The sequence below is a fragment of the Leuciscus leuciscus genome (assembly GCF_965113295.1).
Source record: "Leuciscus leuciscus genome assembly, chromosome: 2".
NCBI lineage: Eukaryota > Metazoa > Chordata > Actinopteri > Cypriniformes > Leuciscidae > Leuciscus > Leuciscus leuciscus.
The window spans coordinates 1-18,718 of record NC_138726.1 but is presented as its reverse complement, the minus strand read 5'-3'; the positions used below and the strand labels follow the sequence as shown (position 1 = coordinate 18,718).

At 39.4% G+C, this 18,718-nt stretch overlaps 2 protein-coding genes and 1 long non-coding RNA gene across 3 annotated transcripts; 1 reads left to right on the top strand and 2 right to left on the bottom strand.

The window, feature by feature from the left end:
- Positions 1 to 361: 361 nt before the first annotated feature.
- Positions 362 to 1,537, bottom strand: LOC309489750. Its single transcript, XR_014202510.1, has 3 exons — positions 1,200 to 1,537; positions 631 to 705; positions 362 to 502 (listed from the first exon to the last, which is right to left on the bottom strand). It is a non-coding gene; the product is annotated as an uncharacterized lncRNA (long non-coding RNA).
- Positions 1,538 to 6,149: 4,612 nt separating this feature from the next.
- LOC309482181 (histone H2B-like) lies at positions 6,150 to 6,586 on the top strand. Its single transcript, XM_082147390.1, has one exon. The coding sequence runs from the start codon at positions 6,165 to 6,167 to the stop codon at positions 6,537 to 6,539; it is 375 nt and encodes a 124-aa protein (XP_082003516.1). The 5' UTR covers positions 6,150 to 6,164; the 3' UTR covers positions 6,540 to 6,586.
- Positions 6,587 to 10,885: 4,299 nt separating this feature from the next.
- LOC309493393 (sterile alpha motif domain-containing protein 9-like) lies at positions 10,886 to 15,431 on the bottom strand. The gene is made up of 2 exons (XM_082162519.1): positions 12,231 to 15,431; positions 10,886 to 11,202 (listed from the first exon to the last, which is right to left on the bottom strand). Coding segments are annotated over exons 1-2 (3,081 nt in total). The 5' UTR covers positions 15,310 to 15,431; the 3' UTR covers positions 10,886 to 11,200.
- Positions 15,432 to 18,718: the final 3,287 nt, after the last annotated feature.

The window sequence follows — 18,718 nt, the reverse complement described above, 5'->3', positions numbered from 1 at the left end:
ATATACAAGTCAACACATGAAACAAAGCTTTATTCAAACTACAATCATGTATGTAGACTACAGGCGCTGAACCCCACATCCTTCTGCCATCTCAACACAGCGGTTCCCATTCTGCAGCTTTATTCTGATGAATCAGCTGACCGCCAGAGGTGAGCCGTTAGTTCGTGCCTGAGGTTGTTGCGTGATGTGTTGTGCTTCACAATCTGAGGCAATAAGGGCAGGTGGAGTGATGGAGGGTCTCATAAGGGCTGGTGGAGTGATGGAGGGACTCATCCATGGCACCATCTCCAGGATTCAGCTCTGGGCTCCTCATCCTCAGTGCTCAAACCAGCCTGCTGACATTTCAGATCCTACAAAAATGCACAAACATAACACAAAAAACTGTAATTTTAACCGCACAATGTCATTTGATTTCAGTATTATTTAGAAGACAAAAACGATTTTTTTTTTCACAAATGCCGCCATCATCTTCCCTTGCAGGTCCTGCTCCACCACAAAAGATCTGCAGCAAATGCACAGAAATCAAGAATCAGAAAAGTGCTGTAATAGCTCTGTTTGAAATTACAATAATTAAAATAAACTACAACTTAATATTTAAATAGTTGTTGTTATTTATTTCTGTATACTCACTCAAAGCCTTTGATGGCAGCATTCTGCTTCAAGTGCCACTCTCCACCGGATAAACACACATCTGTTCATCTGTCCCTGTAACATCCAGACAAGATTCACATTACCTCTGTGATTTATGAGCAACACTACATTTACATGTTGAGGTTGTTTTAACTTTTTATCCAACATAAATGTTCCTCAATTTATCAACAGTAATGGACAAATAAAATAGATAACTTATGTTTAGTTACTATATAGATTTGTTCTAGCACACATTCATCACTCAGATGTCTATTTCATGTTGTGATGTGCTCTTCTGCAATACTTACTGAAGATTTTCCTGTCAGATGTAAATAGACATTTAAAATAAGCGTCTTTAAGATGTATATGGTTTATGTAAATCCACTTTAGAGACGTAACTTACGTGTCCTTACTGGAGCTCTAACGTTATACATAATAAAACGTGTTTTTACAGCAAAATCACAACTATACTATACTGTGTAACGTCTTTACACCTTCAGCAATTCAACAGTTTACTCTACAGTAGTTCAACACATGCAATTTTAACGCAAGGAACCGTGTTTACTCACATTTGAAAGCACCCGCGTCGCTGATCTCCGCGATGTTTGATAATGACGTATCCTCTCGCGTGGCCTCCTGGGATAGAAGAGTATCCACGGATCAGCACTCAAAAATCTGTGTGGAAGCAGTAAGCCATCCGGGAACTTCTCGCCTACTCTTTTATGAATACTGATGTTTCGAACGTACTGCTTCCTTCACGTACTGTTTTCGCCTACTATATAGTAGGAAAGTAGGCATATTCGAACGCACTTAAGTCCGAATCTCGCGATAATTAATACGTCACCCAGGTAATTCTCGCCTACTCTTTTGGATTCGTACATACTTTTTCGCTCGCCTACTCTTTTTCCCATACTATATAGTAGGGAAGTATGCGGTTTCGAACGCAGCCATGGAGTCTGCTAACACTAATAATCGACCTGCTCAGCACAACACAGACTCCAATACAAACTCCACATAATGATTAAAAAAGTTTTATCTGCTGAAGCTCGTCAGGCCAAACGTGAATCGGATCAACTTCGGACGAAAACACGGATCAACATCCGCAGGGCTTTTGAATCATGGAGAAACCTCCGCTTTGTATTAGTTGCAATCTGAAACATCACCGCTAGAGGTCGCTGGAAACGACATATAGCCCCTTTAAGTGCAATTTGAAGTATATTTCTGAGAAGTACATAAAAAGTAGCCTGAAAGTATAATTTCTTATTTTTAGTTTAAAAGAAGTATACTAATAGAACACATGAATAAACTTGAACACATGAATGTAGCGGCCCCTTGGATTTATTGATCAAGACGCAGAGAGTTTCAAGCGGGTGTCGGTTTATTTCTTCCTCTCAACGAGCACCATGAACACCGTAAAAACTCATTCCGCTTTCCAAGGGCGCTAATCAAAGAGTTTCCGCCATCAGCTAGCATGCTCTCTAGCTCGACACACCCTCACAGTTCGAAGCTCGTTCTTCCGACGATACGTGAGCACCATAGCTATCCATATGTCAAAGTCAAAGTCAAAACATATTAATTAATAAAAAAGAGATGTCTTACGGCATGTCTCACGGCGGAGTCTCGAACAGCATCACACCGGCGGCCATCTTGTCACAGGGAAGCTTTCTGGCGAGCTCTGTGGTACCTGAAGTAAGGTGAGTGATCAGCACGAAACACAAATCCTCTTATCTCGCTGAAATCTTGACGGATTTACAAACGGTTTGGTTTCTTACAAACATTGTTAACGTGGCTATAATTCTGGATGCTTGAACATGTTTAAATATATAATATTATATTTATTGATACGTATGCAGTGTCATAACTACATCTCTGACGTTTATAACAAACCAAACCGTTTGAAAATCAGTAGAAAATTTAGCAAGTTATGGTTATTTAAAAAGTACATGCACCATTAACACAATGTTACGAGTGAGCGAGCTCCCTGTGGCAAGATGGCCGCCGTGTGCGGACTTCGACCTCCATTGGCCAGCAGCGCGGATGAGACATCTAGCCTTTATTATATGTTATCTATGGTGAGCACCACATTATGAAGAGAGAGTAGCAGGAAGTTTAGCATCGCAAAACATCAGAAGAAGGAAACGGCGCTTTTCAAAATAAAAGCAGAACCGACAAGGTGACAGTGTAGAACTACAATGTCTTATTAACATATTTATAGGCCTACTCAGAGCCATAGAGAGAAAGAGTTGCGACACTCTTTGATGTCGTCGCTATGGCTGTCACGTGGTTCATGTAAGCCCCAATAGTTCCAAAACATACGCTGGCTGTCATGTTCTTCTATGGGACAGACAGCAGCGATTGCATTATTGAACGGTAAATATAAAATAAAACACACACCCAAGTACTTTTTCAGCTGTTATTGCATTTTGTTAATGTCAGTTTTGCATTTGGAGATACGTTTTAGGCTATATTTTTGGAGGGAAAAGCTTAGTGTTCATGTTCGCATGGGTAGTAGCACTGGCTTTAGCGGCTCTAACTTAACTTTTCCATATCATTCATCTGATGATGGACGTCTCATGATATTTATTTTAGCACAACTGGGCTGTATTAGGCTATTGATTCCCGTGATTTTGCTTATAAATTCCGATTCAGCCATTAGCCTACCTTCGTGATCACGCAAAGAGGTCTGCCATGGCGGTCCGTTCAGAATTCGCTTAGAAGCTAGCTCACTTCTTCTGATGAAAGTGGCCACCCCCAGGACCACAACGTGAAACATGATCATGTTAAGACTAAGAATATAATTTTAAGATTAAGCCATACACATTATCAAAACTATAACAGATTAAAAACGAATTTACGCTTTTATGTTTGGGTATATCGTGCAGAGTGAAGATTTTTCTCTATGGCTCTGGGTTAGTGTACAGAGTAGGCTAAGAGTAAGGGTAGCTGTAACTTAAGCAATTAACTAACAAAACACTTGAAGACAAATTAAGGTTTTCAAATAAAATATTTTTTATTAAACAATGGCAGACAACAAAAATGTGTGTTTGTGTGAGTGTGTGTGAACAAGAAAAACAAAAACCAGGGGCAGGTGATCCATAGAGACAGGGCGTATTTAGGCCACGCCCACATCCGGGGGGAAAACAATCCAACCGTCTCCATTGACTTTGCATTGCGAGAGGCTGCCTCCTTGTCATTTCTTGCTTCTAACAAAAGACAGACACATGCCTAAAAGCTGCTGTGTGACAAGGTGTACAGCAAACAAGCTAAAAAATCCAGAAATACGTTTTTATTAGCTCTCAACCTCAAAAAACGAGTGTTTAGTACATAAAAGTGGATACAGGCAGTTGAGACAGAGCGTCACGTGTCTCATTACTCAGAACTAACGTACGCCACTGGAGGAGAACGTAATCGGCAACACAGGATAGTTTATCTTACAGAAATATAATATATAAAACTGACATTTGGATATTTGACTCACCAGTGACCAAATGTTTAACTTACTGCACACGTGGTGTATTTTAGTGCATGAGTGTCAGGATCCCACAATTTACCCATTCGTTCCAGCCTGTATCCACTTTTATGTCCTCAAACGCTCGTTTTTTGGGGTCGACAGCTTATGAAAACTTATTTCTGGGTTTCTTAGCTTGTTTGCTGTACACCTTGTCACATAGCAGCTTTTAGGCATTATTCTGTCTTTTGTTAGAAGCAAGAAATGACAAAGAGACAGCCTCTCGCAATGCAAAGTCAATGGAGACCCTTGGACTGTTTCCCCCCCCCGGTGGGCGTGGTCTTCAGATTATGACGCGTTGCCTTTATGTCTTTATGCGTCCTTTATGTCCTTTATCCCTAAACCATGCATCCTTTATGATTATTTGGAGTATTTGATTGCCTAAATTTATACATTTTTAAAGCATGTTTGACCTAAATTCATCTACAGCTATAATGATTCAATGAAACTCGTAGAAGAGCTTAGATTGGCATTTTGACTTTATTGCACATAAGACCACATTTTGTTGATGAGTGTTACGTTATGTCTCACACAAGACATCAAATTACAATATCGTTTATAGTAAAATTGCGAATAGTGGCATCTGTGATATTTTTCTATGTATGCCTCTCTCTCTCTGTGTGTGTGTGTGTGTGTGTGTGTGTGTCCTGGTAAACCCTTCATTATAGAGACAAAATGTCCCCACAACGATGGCAATATCTGAAATCCTTGTCCAGTTAATATTCACTTTCAAATGTTCATGCATATATTGGTTTTGCTGATGTGATAATGTGTGCTTACATGATGAAAAGAATTAAGAAACCGAAAATGCTCCATAACCGGCAACTTATGCTTAATGAAAATATGTGCCTTGGAAACATGTATTAATCACTGGATTTCTGATCCAAAAGCCATAAACTTTGATCAGAAGGAACAGAAATGGCTGATAGTATTTTGTAGGAAACAGTAATACAGCGATAGTCTGGAAATACACTATTATCGCATATGCCTGTTTTCCCCTCATAATTTCCCCCAGTTATCCTTTACATAATCCAGATTACACACTACATAAAAACCTATTGCTTTATATTCAGCGTTAAAGTGGAAACTGTCTCGTTTATAGTAAGTGATGTTAAAGAGCCGTTGGGATGTGACGCGCGTGCACAGCAGCGGGACAGGTTTAAGCGCGCTCTCCGCGGATGCGAGAAATACTCTTTTTATAAAGAGTCCATGATCTAGCAGTCAAACGTGAAGTAATTTATCAAAGGCTGTATTCTGTGTTAAGAATTGACTATTAATGAATTATTGTATAAAGTTTGGCAGTAATGTATATTGAGACTATTAGCATATTATTCATTTTCTCTACCGAACAACAGATGAGACCTAAGATATAATGTGAATTACATGTTTATCCATTTATAGATGCTAAAATACGTTTTATAAAATGAATAAAGACAATTAGGTCAGAAATGGTACCAAATTAAGTTATGTACTTCATTGTATTTTATTTTTCTCACCAAAATAGGCATTTATTTCCTACTCCTGTAGTTTAAACAGTTTTAAGGTTTCATGAATCAATGAAGTTCTGGGGAAAAGTTGTTTTAAAAGGGAGTATGACCGTTATTGGTCTCTTTTCTCCAAAACTCCTTCAAATGTGATTATTTTGGGTTATTAAACGATGGTGCACAATATGTGTCTAGAACCACTTATTTTATCAAAATATTACTAAAATCAATAAATAAAAAGAGCAGGAAATGAAACTGTGTCGTTCAAACCAGAGCGCTTGAAAAATATTGTAATTAACGGCTCTGGTTCAAACATTGGACGGTAGGCGGGGTTATCATTTAACCGCCTGTGATTGGCCCTCGTTCCGCTCGTGATGCTTTGTGTTGTCCAATGAAACACGAGTTTATGGGTTTGGCCAATGAAAACAGGCAATCAGAAGGTCTCCGTGTCTCCTTGTAAATTAGCATAGTGCAGCGAATAAAAGCCTCAGAGTCGCTCCTGAGTTCACACTGACTCGTCAGCTCTGAGATCATTCTTCATCATGCCTGAACCAGCCAAGTCCGCGCCTAAGAAGGGCTCCAAGAAGGCCGTCACCAAGAGCGCCGCGAAGGGAGGAAAGAAGCGCAGGAAGTCCAGGAAGGAGAGCTACGCCATCTACGTTTATAAAGTGCTGAAGCAGGTTCACCCTGACACCGGCATCTCCTCCAAGGCGATGGGCATCATGAACTCATTCGTCAACGACATCTTCGAGCGCATCGCCGGTGAGGCGTCTCGTCTCGCTCACTACAACAAGCGCTCCACCATCACGTCGAGAGAGATCCAGACCGCCGTGCGTCTGCTGCTGCCCGGAGAGCTGGCCAAACACGCCGTGTCTGAGGGCACCAAGGCCGTCACCAAGTACACCAGCTCCAAGTAGAGCCGAGGAGGCCAGCACACAAAGGCTCTTTTAAGAGCCACACACTTTATTCTTTAAAAGGGCTTATCATGCTTTGTATAATCTACTGGAAGCTTTATCTTCTAAACTTAAATTGTTAAAATTGTTGAATAGTTTATTTGTAGTAAATTATTTATTTGCAACCATTGTATGTTTCTAGTGTGATGCATGTCTCATCCAAAACTAGTGACCTGGTAATTATTTTGCAAAAATGACAACTGTAATTTAAGAAGGCTTTTAGGTTTAATTGGTTGATTAGATAGATAATTGAATCAAATCAGTGTAATTTGTTATATTTTAAAACGATCATGGTAAATATTTGGTTATGGAATACATTTTTTAGTTTTGGCTAATTTACTAACTTAAACCAGGTTAACTACTCCACTGTATTTGTGTGTGTACATTGTAAAAATTGGATTTCATACATTCATTTCTTATTCAAACAGAATCCTGTCATCCAGCATCTCATCCATTCCTCTTCATCATTATCCTGTTATTAGATGTGTTTTAGGTGGATTGATCTCACCAAATGCTTTTTTTTAATCTTCGCTATTGCTTCAGTGCAAGTGAACAAGCACACTGTAATTTGTTGTTGTGACGTGTGTGTTCAAGTAAACCAGATATGAACAGATTCTGCAGTACGCTGTTTAATATATCATGATGACTCACGAGTATTTGTGCTAAATCTGCGCAGATTTGTCTTACACAAACCAGCAAAGTGAGTAAATATAAGCGTGATCTAACAGCGTTTCCCGCCACAGTTGATTCTTACCCGATTTGGCGGGTGTTCATTTCTAACCCTGTATATTAGTGCAGACCACTGACCTGATGATGACTGAAGGACAATAATATTACAGCTATAGGTTTCATGAATCAGCTGTTATGAGGCTTTTAAAACTGCACTTCCCTCTGGTTGTGTTTAATCACGGTGGAATAAAGCTTACCATGTGTTAATGTTGGAAGCAGTAAATCTCTGTGAAAAACAGGCCGATCGTTCAGATAAAAAAAAAAAAAAAAAAAACCTAATTCTGTGCTAATTGAAAGAAAACAAGTTGACAAATATTTGATAATATAGCATATACAGAGATTTACAAGCAATTTTATGTAAGCCGGTCATTTTTGACCCGGAACCACAAGTGTGATTTACTGGTTAAACATTAAAGCACTAGTGGGATAAATTGTATTTAAATATTTTATTAAATTTAGTCAAAATTGCCCTTAAATATTTTTTTTTTCTAAACCTGAGGTGTGCAAGCTCAGATTGAGGCCTGTGATCAGTCGGATCCAGAAAGAAACACAAAACCTGTGCTAATGGACTAAACTGTTTTACAGCGTCGTTTAACTTATATTCCTCAACAACATGCATGAACCACTGAGACTTATGCTGACTAAGACAAACAAAAACTAGCCAAAAACTTCCTTTTTGACAAATATCAAATAGAAACAAATACAGTCGTCTGTATTTACATTTTTCTTTATTTTGCTAATGTTTTGGGGATTTTCCCGTCCCAATCACAGAATACACTCATAAAACAAATGTTTTGGCTCTAGAAAATTAGCTTGCATCGATGTTTCTTGAGTTATGACGACTTCTAATGAAATTATATTCAGACAACAAACTGCACTGAGTTTGAGGAACTTCGTTTGTTGCATGAACACACATTTTTAAGTCGACTACACAAATTAAGTTCAAACTAGTTTCAACTAAGTAAATCATAAATGGACTGTTGGCCCTGGATCCAGCTTAATCTTATCTGTTTTATTAACAGCTGGCATAACACATACTATATTATTTAGCATGTACATTTATTAAACAAGATGTTATTTGTCACTGGCATTACAGTCATTGCTCATTGAACAACAAATATTGTACAGATAAATTTGATCACCATCTGTGAAATATTCTGTATTGTAACTATAACAAACTGATTCGACACTTGGGTTGAAGATTCACATGCAGCTTTGTTGGGTCAATCATAATGGTAATCCATATAACGAGCAAAGGCTCAAATACAGAGGCAAACAATTCATATAAACAACAGGACAGAGAATCAAAAAACAGCAAAACGCTCAGAAATTCAGTGTAACAACATTCAAGACTTCGCAAGGTGTGAGTGGAAACACAGAGCTTAAACAGGCACGATTAAACGAGGTAATAACACACAGGTGGAAGACATCAACCAATAATGAGTGTGTAGGGATGGGTGTTGGCAGAGCCCGTCTACGGAGAGCCTTGGCCATAGACATCATATAGATAGACGCCCTATCGACTGCTACTGCCTACTGGCGCGGGTGAGCCGTGAGGCCGCCATCTTAGATATAATATAAATAAACGTGTGTGTTTTACATTTACATTGCTTCCTGATATCACGTGCGCAAACACAAATAACCTATATTTATATAAAACAGTTATGTCCGGTCGAACAATGTATGAATTAACTTAAGATTGGATTGCGGTAAAAGTAAGTTTCGTGCCTCTAACAAGTGCTTTCGAACTTCTTTCTGGTCTGAATTGGTATGTGGAAAACACTTGAGTTGAGGGAGGGAGAAAACACTTGGGGGAGACTTAGTGTCTAGAACGCAACTGAATGCCTTTTCAAGCGTCTCAATACTTGAAAAACCACAGGAAACTACTTTTAAACACGAAATTACTTGATTTACAGAGGGTCTATTCGCACGTCTCTATTAATATAAACGTTACCTGAGGTAATTTTCCTAGACCTTTTTACAGAAGGTAAAAGTCGCCGTAATCTTTACTGACATTGTCCGAAATGATTACTGAGATGGCACATTCGGACGGGACTAAAATAACCGAGAAGCTCTTGTAATTATTACTTTACCCCACCTCTCCATGTCAGGTGAACACCGGCTGGTACAGTAAACATAGCCTAGCTAACGTTAGCTGGCTACGATATCAGTACAGTAATATCAAAGATCCTGGCTCCTTCTCAATTATCTGGTAATATTCTATTCACAAAATACAACCAATAGTACGGTAATGTTAAAAGTAATCCCCCGGGCACTATTTGCGATGGTCCGCCGATTAGAACAGGAAAATACTCCACAGTGCTCTAGCATCTTCACTGCTGCCACGCAACGAAACTAGGAATACGACCGGTTTAAGATGGCGGCCGCATTTCTCAGTGCCCAGCGGCCAATAGGGCATCTAGTCTCTATATAATATCTATGGCCTTGGCACTTCCTATTAGCCCCATTGTATCGATCTTGGTTGCAGTTCCATTAGAATTCCACTGGAGGTGATCGCGGGCGAGTGCAGACTGAATGAGAGTCTATGGGGCTAGACGGCTAAATGTGTCTCTTTCACCCGATTGCCGTTGAGAAATCTCAGATTTTATTGTAGGTTTTGCAAGTTCAACATGGGTTATAGGTCGAAAGTTGAATGAACGAGTACTTATTTCTTTTCGATTTCTTACAGGTTGAGTTGTTGTTGCCCATAACACGCTAGCATTCTGCTAATGACGTCAGCATTCTGACGTCATTGACATTTTAAAAGACTTTTTAAACCAAATAAGTGACTCTAAAAAATCTAACACCCAGCAATGTGTAATTTCTTTGCATCTCCTTTCGAATACAACATTAAAATTACTAGACAAAAAATTATATCCTGAGAAAAGTGGATTTTGAGGGTTTTTCGCCATAGACCTCCATTCATTCTGCACTCGCCTGCGAGCGCCCCCGCATGGACAGAGACGTGTTACTGCAGCCAGTCCAGAAACCGGAAGTAAGCAGAGAGTGCCAATTCTCTTCCTATTAGACATTCTCTGGTGTTGGGAACTGAAGTTCATGAAGGGAAAGCAAGCGAGTCTGATCAGCTGGATGACATTAACATTAAAAGAGATAAACATTAGTACTTTCCTTAACCTTTAAAACAAAATATTTAAAGACTCAAAGATCATATAATTGATAATACGGTTATTTCAGCAATCAAAGCCCACACTCAGGATCAGACATAAGACGACACAGGTAAACTGAAGAAAGGGGCGTAAGGGAAAATCTTCCACAGTCTTTGTTATCCAGAGATGCGGATCCGAGAAGAACCGGACGGGTTACGGACTATAAGATGTGGAGGCGTGGTCTGAGTTTTCAAACCAGCATTTGAGTCCAGCTCAACATGAAGAACAGCTGGAGAGATTATGATCATGAACACTACAGATCTAATCACCATGATACCGTATACTTGCTGTAATGTTTTACTGCAGCCGCATTCAGGGACAGCAAGATATAATGTTATATTACTGTTTTTGGAGCAGATGTAGCCACACCACCACTGAAAATATACATCTCAAAGTTACAGATTGTGCATAAATAATAATCAACTCAATTCACTGATGGGAATTGTGATAGAGCGGAAACTTGTTGTCCTGGTGTTTAGATAAAGCAAGAGATATTGTGAAATAATTCAGATAATAAATGCATGTCAAATGTAAATGACATGAATAAAAAGGAAGTTTTCCAACAGCATTTGTTTTCACTTACAAAATATTAAGAGGTCAAAACTAACAATAATTTTAACTTACAGACCCACCACCAGAATGATCTAATTATCTAATCGTCTATTTGCACTGTTGAGCATTTTCAGGGTCAATGAAGAACATCATTTAGAGCATTTGATAATCCATGAACTCTGCAGAGAAACAGAATAAAATCTTTACTGAAAGAAAAATACAATTGATACATTACACACAGTCAAACCAAAATGTATTCAGACAATAAAATGTTTAGATAATAAATCTATTTATATAATAAAAAAGAAAAGAACTCAAAGTTATCAAATCGGTTGATATTTGACTGGTTTTGTCAAGTCAAGTCAAGTTTATTTGTATAGCGCCTTTCACAATACAGATTGTATCAAAGCAGCTTCACAGTATTACATTTAAATAATACAACAAAGTTTGTTTCAAGAGGAATTTATTGATTGATAAAATTAAATTAAATATCCCCAAAATATCCCCAGTTTTGTCTGTCCTTCTGTTAGACTGTCTCACACATGAATTATGTTGAATATCTGTCAGCTGTTAAATTTAACTACACAATTAGATAATAGCAGTTTAGCTCAACCAATCACCAAGCAATGCTTCATTTTGTTCAGTCTGTGTGTAAAAAGAGCATTAGCAATTAAAGACAAAACACTTCAGCAAAACATGATCAGGTCAAAGTGTCCCAATAATTTTTGGTCCAAAATGTGTATAAATGTCACTAGTATGAAGAGTTTTTCTGTATAATATGTCATGGTTACTTTATTTTGCTCTCCTCACTCACATTAATGAAGTATAGTGTCCTGCACACACTAATAATAATTTGTATATATATATATATATATAACAAATTATATCTGGTGTCTGAATAATTTTTGGTTTGACTGTATATCATCTACATTTTTAACACAACTAAACTTCACTACTGACAAATGCTTGGCAAATATGTGAATTATGAGCAGAGGTGTAAAGTCCAGGTTCAGAAAGTAAAAGTCCTCCTCAGTATTTTGTTCCAATCACCTGATTTGCTTATTAGCTCAGTTTTTCCAGCCAGGAGAGAGAACAAATGAGTGAAATCAGTTCATGGGTTGAATTAACGAATGGCAGGACTTTTACTTTCTGACCCCTGGACTTTACACCTCTGTTTATGAGTCTGAAATATAAAGCATATACTTACAGTTCTGATATGTGATGTTGTAGGCGACAGGTCCTCTGATTGTGAAGCCGAGGTAGAAAGACATGTGTCCTTGTTTGCAAGCGTTGGCCTGTTTGTAGGCGTTGACTTCAATCTGTTGCCCATTTCTAACAGCAAACACTCGATGATTCTTGACTATCCCATCGATTCGCTGAAGACATTCAACTTCTACACTTTCATATCCTTCAGTGAGGAGCTCCAGATCCGTTTGGTGTAGTTCTGAGTGAACCAGTCTCTGCGACCCGTTCTGATGTGGTTTTAAGGCATGAACGAGTCTCTGCAACCCTTCTCCTTTCCCATAGAAGAACAGAGGAACCAGGAAGCGGCCGTGAAGATGTTTCTGATACGTCCTCCCGTAAGACTGACTCATATATTGCACACAGTCTCCAAGGTTTGGAGGGTTTGGCTTTGCTTCTTCAGGCCAAAAGAGCAAAAGGATCAAGAGGTAAAACTCTGGGCTTCTGCCTTCAGATTTAGTCGACCACAGTTTCTGTAACATGTCCTGAAGCTCTTCTGCCCTTACCGCCGGCTCACCAGCCTGACTCAAGATGATGTTGGCAAGAATGTAGAGGATGGTTTGGGTTTCATCTTCAGACTGGGGTTTTTCAATCGCACTCAAATTCAGTTTAAGCACATTGATGTCAGACTTTAGGAAATGAAGCATTCCTGCAAAAGTCTTCTGTTTTCTCTCATTCAGGGTCTCTTCTTCAGTCTGCGTTCCCTGTGTAAAGTACAGCTTGTAGCAATCCTCAACATCTCTACGGAAGTATTCTGGTTCCTCTGTTTTGTTGCTTGGGCTTGAGAATGTCAGGTACCTTTCGAAGAAATCACACTTCGACTCAACTTTACCTCTGAGACCATTGATGAAATCATGGTATGTTTGTTCAAGACGATTTCTTGGACTGATTAAGGGCCTCAAATCATAAATCTCCTTGCAAACCTGTAGAAAACCAAAGTGGCCCCTGTTATTGAATTTGGTGTCATCATCTAACTCGTCTTCAGCTGCTTTCTCTTCTTCTTCAAATGCTTTAATGGCTAACCGTGCAATGTCCAAACGCGTGTTTATGTCTGTACATGGTTTTTTTACTTTTGTCCATTCCCTCACAATCCAGATCCTTGACAGGTTGTTTTTGTGAACTTGCCCCAATGTGTCCCTAATATGAGATTTTTTGTGGTCTCTTTTAATTGCCTCTTTTGCCCATTTTTCTGCCTCACCATATTTGCTTTTCTTATCAACCTTGATGTAATACAAACGTGCAAGTGCTTGAGGATAAAAAGGGTCTTTGGGGAACAAATTTGAAGCCCTCTCCAACAATTCAATGCATTTGTTAGTAGTACCTTCCCTCATGATATCAAGATTCAGTCTGGAAAACTTCTCCTTTTCTACCAGACCCTCAGGTCTTATGAATAACAGTCTCTTGCAGATTTGCATATAATCACTCTGATTTCCTTTTACCATCTTGTTCAAGAAGTCAAGAGTGATGTCAGATCTTTTCAGATTGTTCTCTTTGAACCTTTTCAGACATGCATCAGCAATCATCGGATGTTTCAGACGAATGCAGTTTGCTTTTTCCTTTCCGTCAGAGAAAACGACTAAGAGATCCATGAAAGGCTTCATTATCTCTTCCACCGAAGGTTTTCCCTTATTAGTGGGCCATTCACTTTGCTCAATGAATTTCTTGCACAAAGGCTTCGACAAGTGTGAACCCGGGACATATGAATTTATCAAAGCCAAGAAACTGAGAAGTTTAGTGCTGCTGGACGTTTTGTCCTTTTCAATGAGATTGGCCATTTCTCCTGTGATCATTTTCTCTGCTTCCTCTTTCTGGAAACCTCCCTGCATTATGTTAAAGGCATGAAACGTGTTTGACATTTTCTTGTGTTTTTCTTCAATCTCCAGCCTTTTCTCAGCAAACCTCTCCTTCTCCTCTGGTAAGAGCTCCAGTTTCAGCTTCGCGTGGCTTTTCTCTCGAACACTCTTCCGGACAGCATTAATAATGATCAATGCAGGACCGTCGGTCTGATCATGCAGAGGCTTTGACTGCAGATTCTTTAATAAGTGACGCAGTGGCTTGTCATGTTTGTTATCCAACAGGAGAAGCACAGGTTTTTTATGTGTTTTATATTTTCCAAGCAGTTCCTTTGACATATTTTCAATCTCTCTTGTAAACTCATCTTTATTTTTTGAAACCTCTGTTTTGAACGGGTCTGTCCAGGTTTCACATGTGAACTCTTCCCTCAAGTATTCCTGCAGTCTCTCCCTGGCTAGGACTGATCCGCTGCTGTCTTCATCGTACAACAGATTTATGGTTGTAACTTTCCACTGGCTTTTTCTCTGTAGTCGGATCTGTTGCAGAAGTTTTTCCTTGAATTGTTTGATTTTCTCTTCAGAGGGTTTGGAACCAAGAATCATTGTGTCGTTTAGACTGAAGTCTTTAGTGCTCCAGTCCAAAATTATCACAACTGGAGTTTGTGTGTTGATGTCCCTATTATGGATTTCTTTAATCAGGTTTTTCCAGAGCTCATTCTTGAAAGGCAGGTCATTGTCCAGCTTTTCCTTGGTGTCTAGTAGCAGCAGCACAGTTTTCTGTTCTCGTTTTGCGTATTGTTCTTCATTAGACAGCAGAAAAAGGTCCAGCACTTGTTTCGACAGCTCTTTGGTGTCGAAGTCAGAATCGATGGCTCTGGCACATCTGAGATCTGTCCGGAAGTGCCAAAGCACCTGCATGCCGAGGGTTGATCCTCCACTGCCAGGCTGGTATTGTAAAGAAACATCACTGATAAGACAGCTTTTTTCTTTTTTCCTCTCGATGAACTGTATTAAATCATTAAAGCCGTCCCTTTCGACCAATGATAAGTTTGCCGATGTGTAAAAATTCAGCCAAGTTGGTGGGGCTCCTTGGAGAAAGTCGAGCTCTTGCTGTCTGGCTCTGTCCGGGTTTATCTCTACAGTCTCAAACATATCGGACCATACAATGTCGAAGCATGATAGTGAATCTCTAAGTTTAGTTGGAATTGGAATTGTTTCACCGGGATTGCTTGAAGGTAATTGGTACATCATCAATCCTGTTTTATTTTCACAGTTGTCTCAAAATTGTGTCTCAAAATTGTTGATAAGTTCCTGTGTGTCCTTATTCCAGTGCCGAGATGGGAATCAAGAAGAACGGGATAAGTATAGTTCTCAAAGGCTAAATAAACAAACACAAAAGAACAATGATAAAAGATTAGTGGAAGATGAGCCGAGTGAGAACAAAAGAAACATCCATGGCACAGACATTAGACAAAAATCACATAACCATGATTCTAGTGGTGCAACGGATCATCATTGATCCGTGATCCGTTTGGATCAATATCCTCGGTTCGGCACTCACGTGATCCGCGGATTGATTTATGAAAAAAAATTTGTGCGCATGTTCAGTCCACACACAGCGTGGTCATGGCGAGCGTTATGAACCGTAGAGAGCGTGACGCCTAATTCGCGCCGCAAAACCTCCAGACGTGCGTAAACGCGTCTTTACATTGACTTCACATTGAAATCATTCGCGCCAGACGCTCTATTCGCGTTTGGTGTGAACGCAGCATGGGTGACGGCGAGAGAGAGAGAGAGAGAGAGAGAGAGAGAGAGAGAGAGAGAGAGAGAGAGAGAGAAAGAGTGCCTGCGAGTGCGAGCGAGCAAGGTAATACGTTGTCAAATATGTTTAAACTTAAATGAACTACATATACAAGTAGTTATGTCTCTTTGTATTAATTTGTCCTGTTATTGACATAGGCCTAATGCGCGTCATTGACAAAATACGCAACCAGATGTTCGAATAATTCGAATATGTGTTTTTTAGAGGGAATATTCGAACGTCATTTTTTAGCAATTTTGACAGCCCTATATGACAGTGGAAACACATAAAGCATTGGTCCATGTTTAAAGGAAGGAGATGCCTTTTTATGTTGCACTTTAAGTTGTTTTTCATTAATTACGTTAAAAAGAAGATATTATGCCTTGTGCACTTTAAGTTGATTTTATATATTTTAATTTAATAATTTAAAAGTGTTAATAATTTTTTTTTTTTTTTTTTGCTGATCCGAAAAATGATCCGATCCGTGACTCTGATCCGAGAAACGATCCGAACCGTGAGTTTTTTGATCCGTTGCACCCCTACATGATTCCACACCTAACAAGAAACGCTAGGATTAGCTTGTTAGTACATGTTATTATTTGTAGCTTCATTCAAAAATATCTTACTTTAAATTAACTCATTAAATCATGGTTCCATGTGGAATCACTATCGACCCTGTTCACGTTTTAGTGAGTATTAAAGTTATAAAACGCCTCAGTTATGACTGTAACCTCGGTTCCCTGAAGAGGAAACGAGACGATCCGTTGACTGACGCTGAGGGAACGTCTATACCAACGCCACCATAGCGCCAACTGTCGGTCTAGTGTGAAATCGCGAGGAGCAGCACCAGGACGAGAGCAACGGGGACCCTGGTGTAGAGTTGTTTCATACATCAATCGATCCTGTTAAGTGTGTATTATTTTTGTGTATACTCACAATAAAAACAACGTGTTGTGCTTTTTGCCAAATAAAGAAAAATAAACATGATGTGAGTTCTGCTTTCTCTCTGTCAGTGAAGTAAATTCTGAAACGCGTCCAAAAATGAACTGTAACTCAGCGAATACTCAGTCAAACAGGCATACAGACACACAGGCATGAAGCTTGAATTCTCTTCTTTTAAATGAAGTAAATTATATAAAAAACAAATATTCTCAGTTTATGTAATATGTATGAAAAGAGAGAGATGTCAGTCATTCTCATCTCAGCTCATTAAGTTTTAATGTGACCCCGCCCACGGAGAGCGCGCGCTATTCAAACGCAAAATATCTAAGGCGATCCATACAAACCTGTGAAACGCCCACATCAGCTGGATAACACACACACAGCGAGTTCACTTTCAGACTCATGTACTTTACGACGCTGTGAGGAATAATACTATCTTAATAATAATCCTGGAAAATTTACCTCAAGAAGTGCTGGAAGTTTCATTTCGAGGAGCAAACGGATCCGGCTGAGGAATAGGTCAGTTATATGCTTTGTTCTAATCGCAAGTGTCTGTACACGCAAAAAGACTGTTTAAATATGAATTGCATTTCTGTGTGTGAATGAATTAACAGCTTTTACCAAACTCTATTGCTATACTGAGATGAGTAAAAATCGACTACAAAATCGAATAGATTATAAAGTTTTTACTGTAAAATACTGCCACATCAAATAAGCTTATAATGTTGCCAATTTCTGCTCATATGAATTGAATTACGTATGATAAAATGTATACTTTAGTTTTTACAAAGAAAGATTACACTGGAAATATTGTTACAATTTCAATTGTTGTTGTAATTGTATAATCTTTTTAATAAAATAGCAAAAAAAATAAAATAAAAATAATATATATATATATATATATATATATATATATATATATATATATATATATATATATATATATACAAGGATATGTATACAAAATCTTGTAAACAAAATCGACAGGATGTCTGCTCCTATATTCTGACCACAGGAGGATTTGGCTCGCCAGTTTGCAAAGTGGACGCGAGCGCAATCCCCCCTGGTGATTTATGTAGGCGACCACTAATGTATTGTGCGGACAAGCTTGTGATGGTCCCTGAGGTCTGTGCGGAAAATCTTCAAAGCATGAAATACAGACAGTTGATGTGCCATGAGAGATGATGGTCCTTCCACAGACCCGAGTCAAGCGTCCTTCCAGGATCGCTCCCCAGCCCATGAGAGAGGCATCTGCCATTAGCAGCTTGCGACGACAAGAAGCTCCTAACATGTGGCCCTGGGACAGGAACCAAGGCTTCTTCCACATAACCAGGGCACGTAAGCATCGTCGCGTAACCCTGATCAACTCGTAATTCGTAACTCGGGGGAAACCCCCTGGTCCTGAGCCACCACTGCAGGGGTCTCATGTACAGCAGTCCGAAAGGTATCACGTTGGAAGCTGCTGCCATCAGACCCAACAGTCTCTGGAACTGTTTGACAGTGAGTGACTGGCCTAGCTTTATACTTTTCACAGCCGAAAGGATGGACTCTATACATGCCAGTGACGGGCGTGCCTAGAAAAGTGGTCCTCTGAAGTGGAGAAAGCACACTCTTTTTGGCATTTAGCCATAACCCCAACTCTTTCATGTGGGCGAGAACAACATCTCGATGCCAAACTGCCAACTGATGCGACTGAGCTAGAATCAACCAATCGTCGATGTAGTTCATAATGCGGATACCCTGAAGCCGCATGGGCGCCAGAGCTGCATCCACGCATTTGGTGAAAGTGCGGGGTGATAATGCTAGGCCGAATGGAAGAAATCGATATTGGTAAGCTTTGCCCCCGAAAGCGAACCTCGGACCTGTGACATGGAAGGATGGAAATGTGGAAGTATGCGTCTCTGAGATCTATCGTAA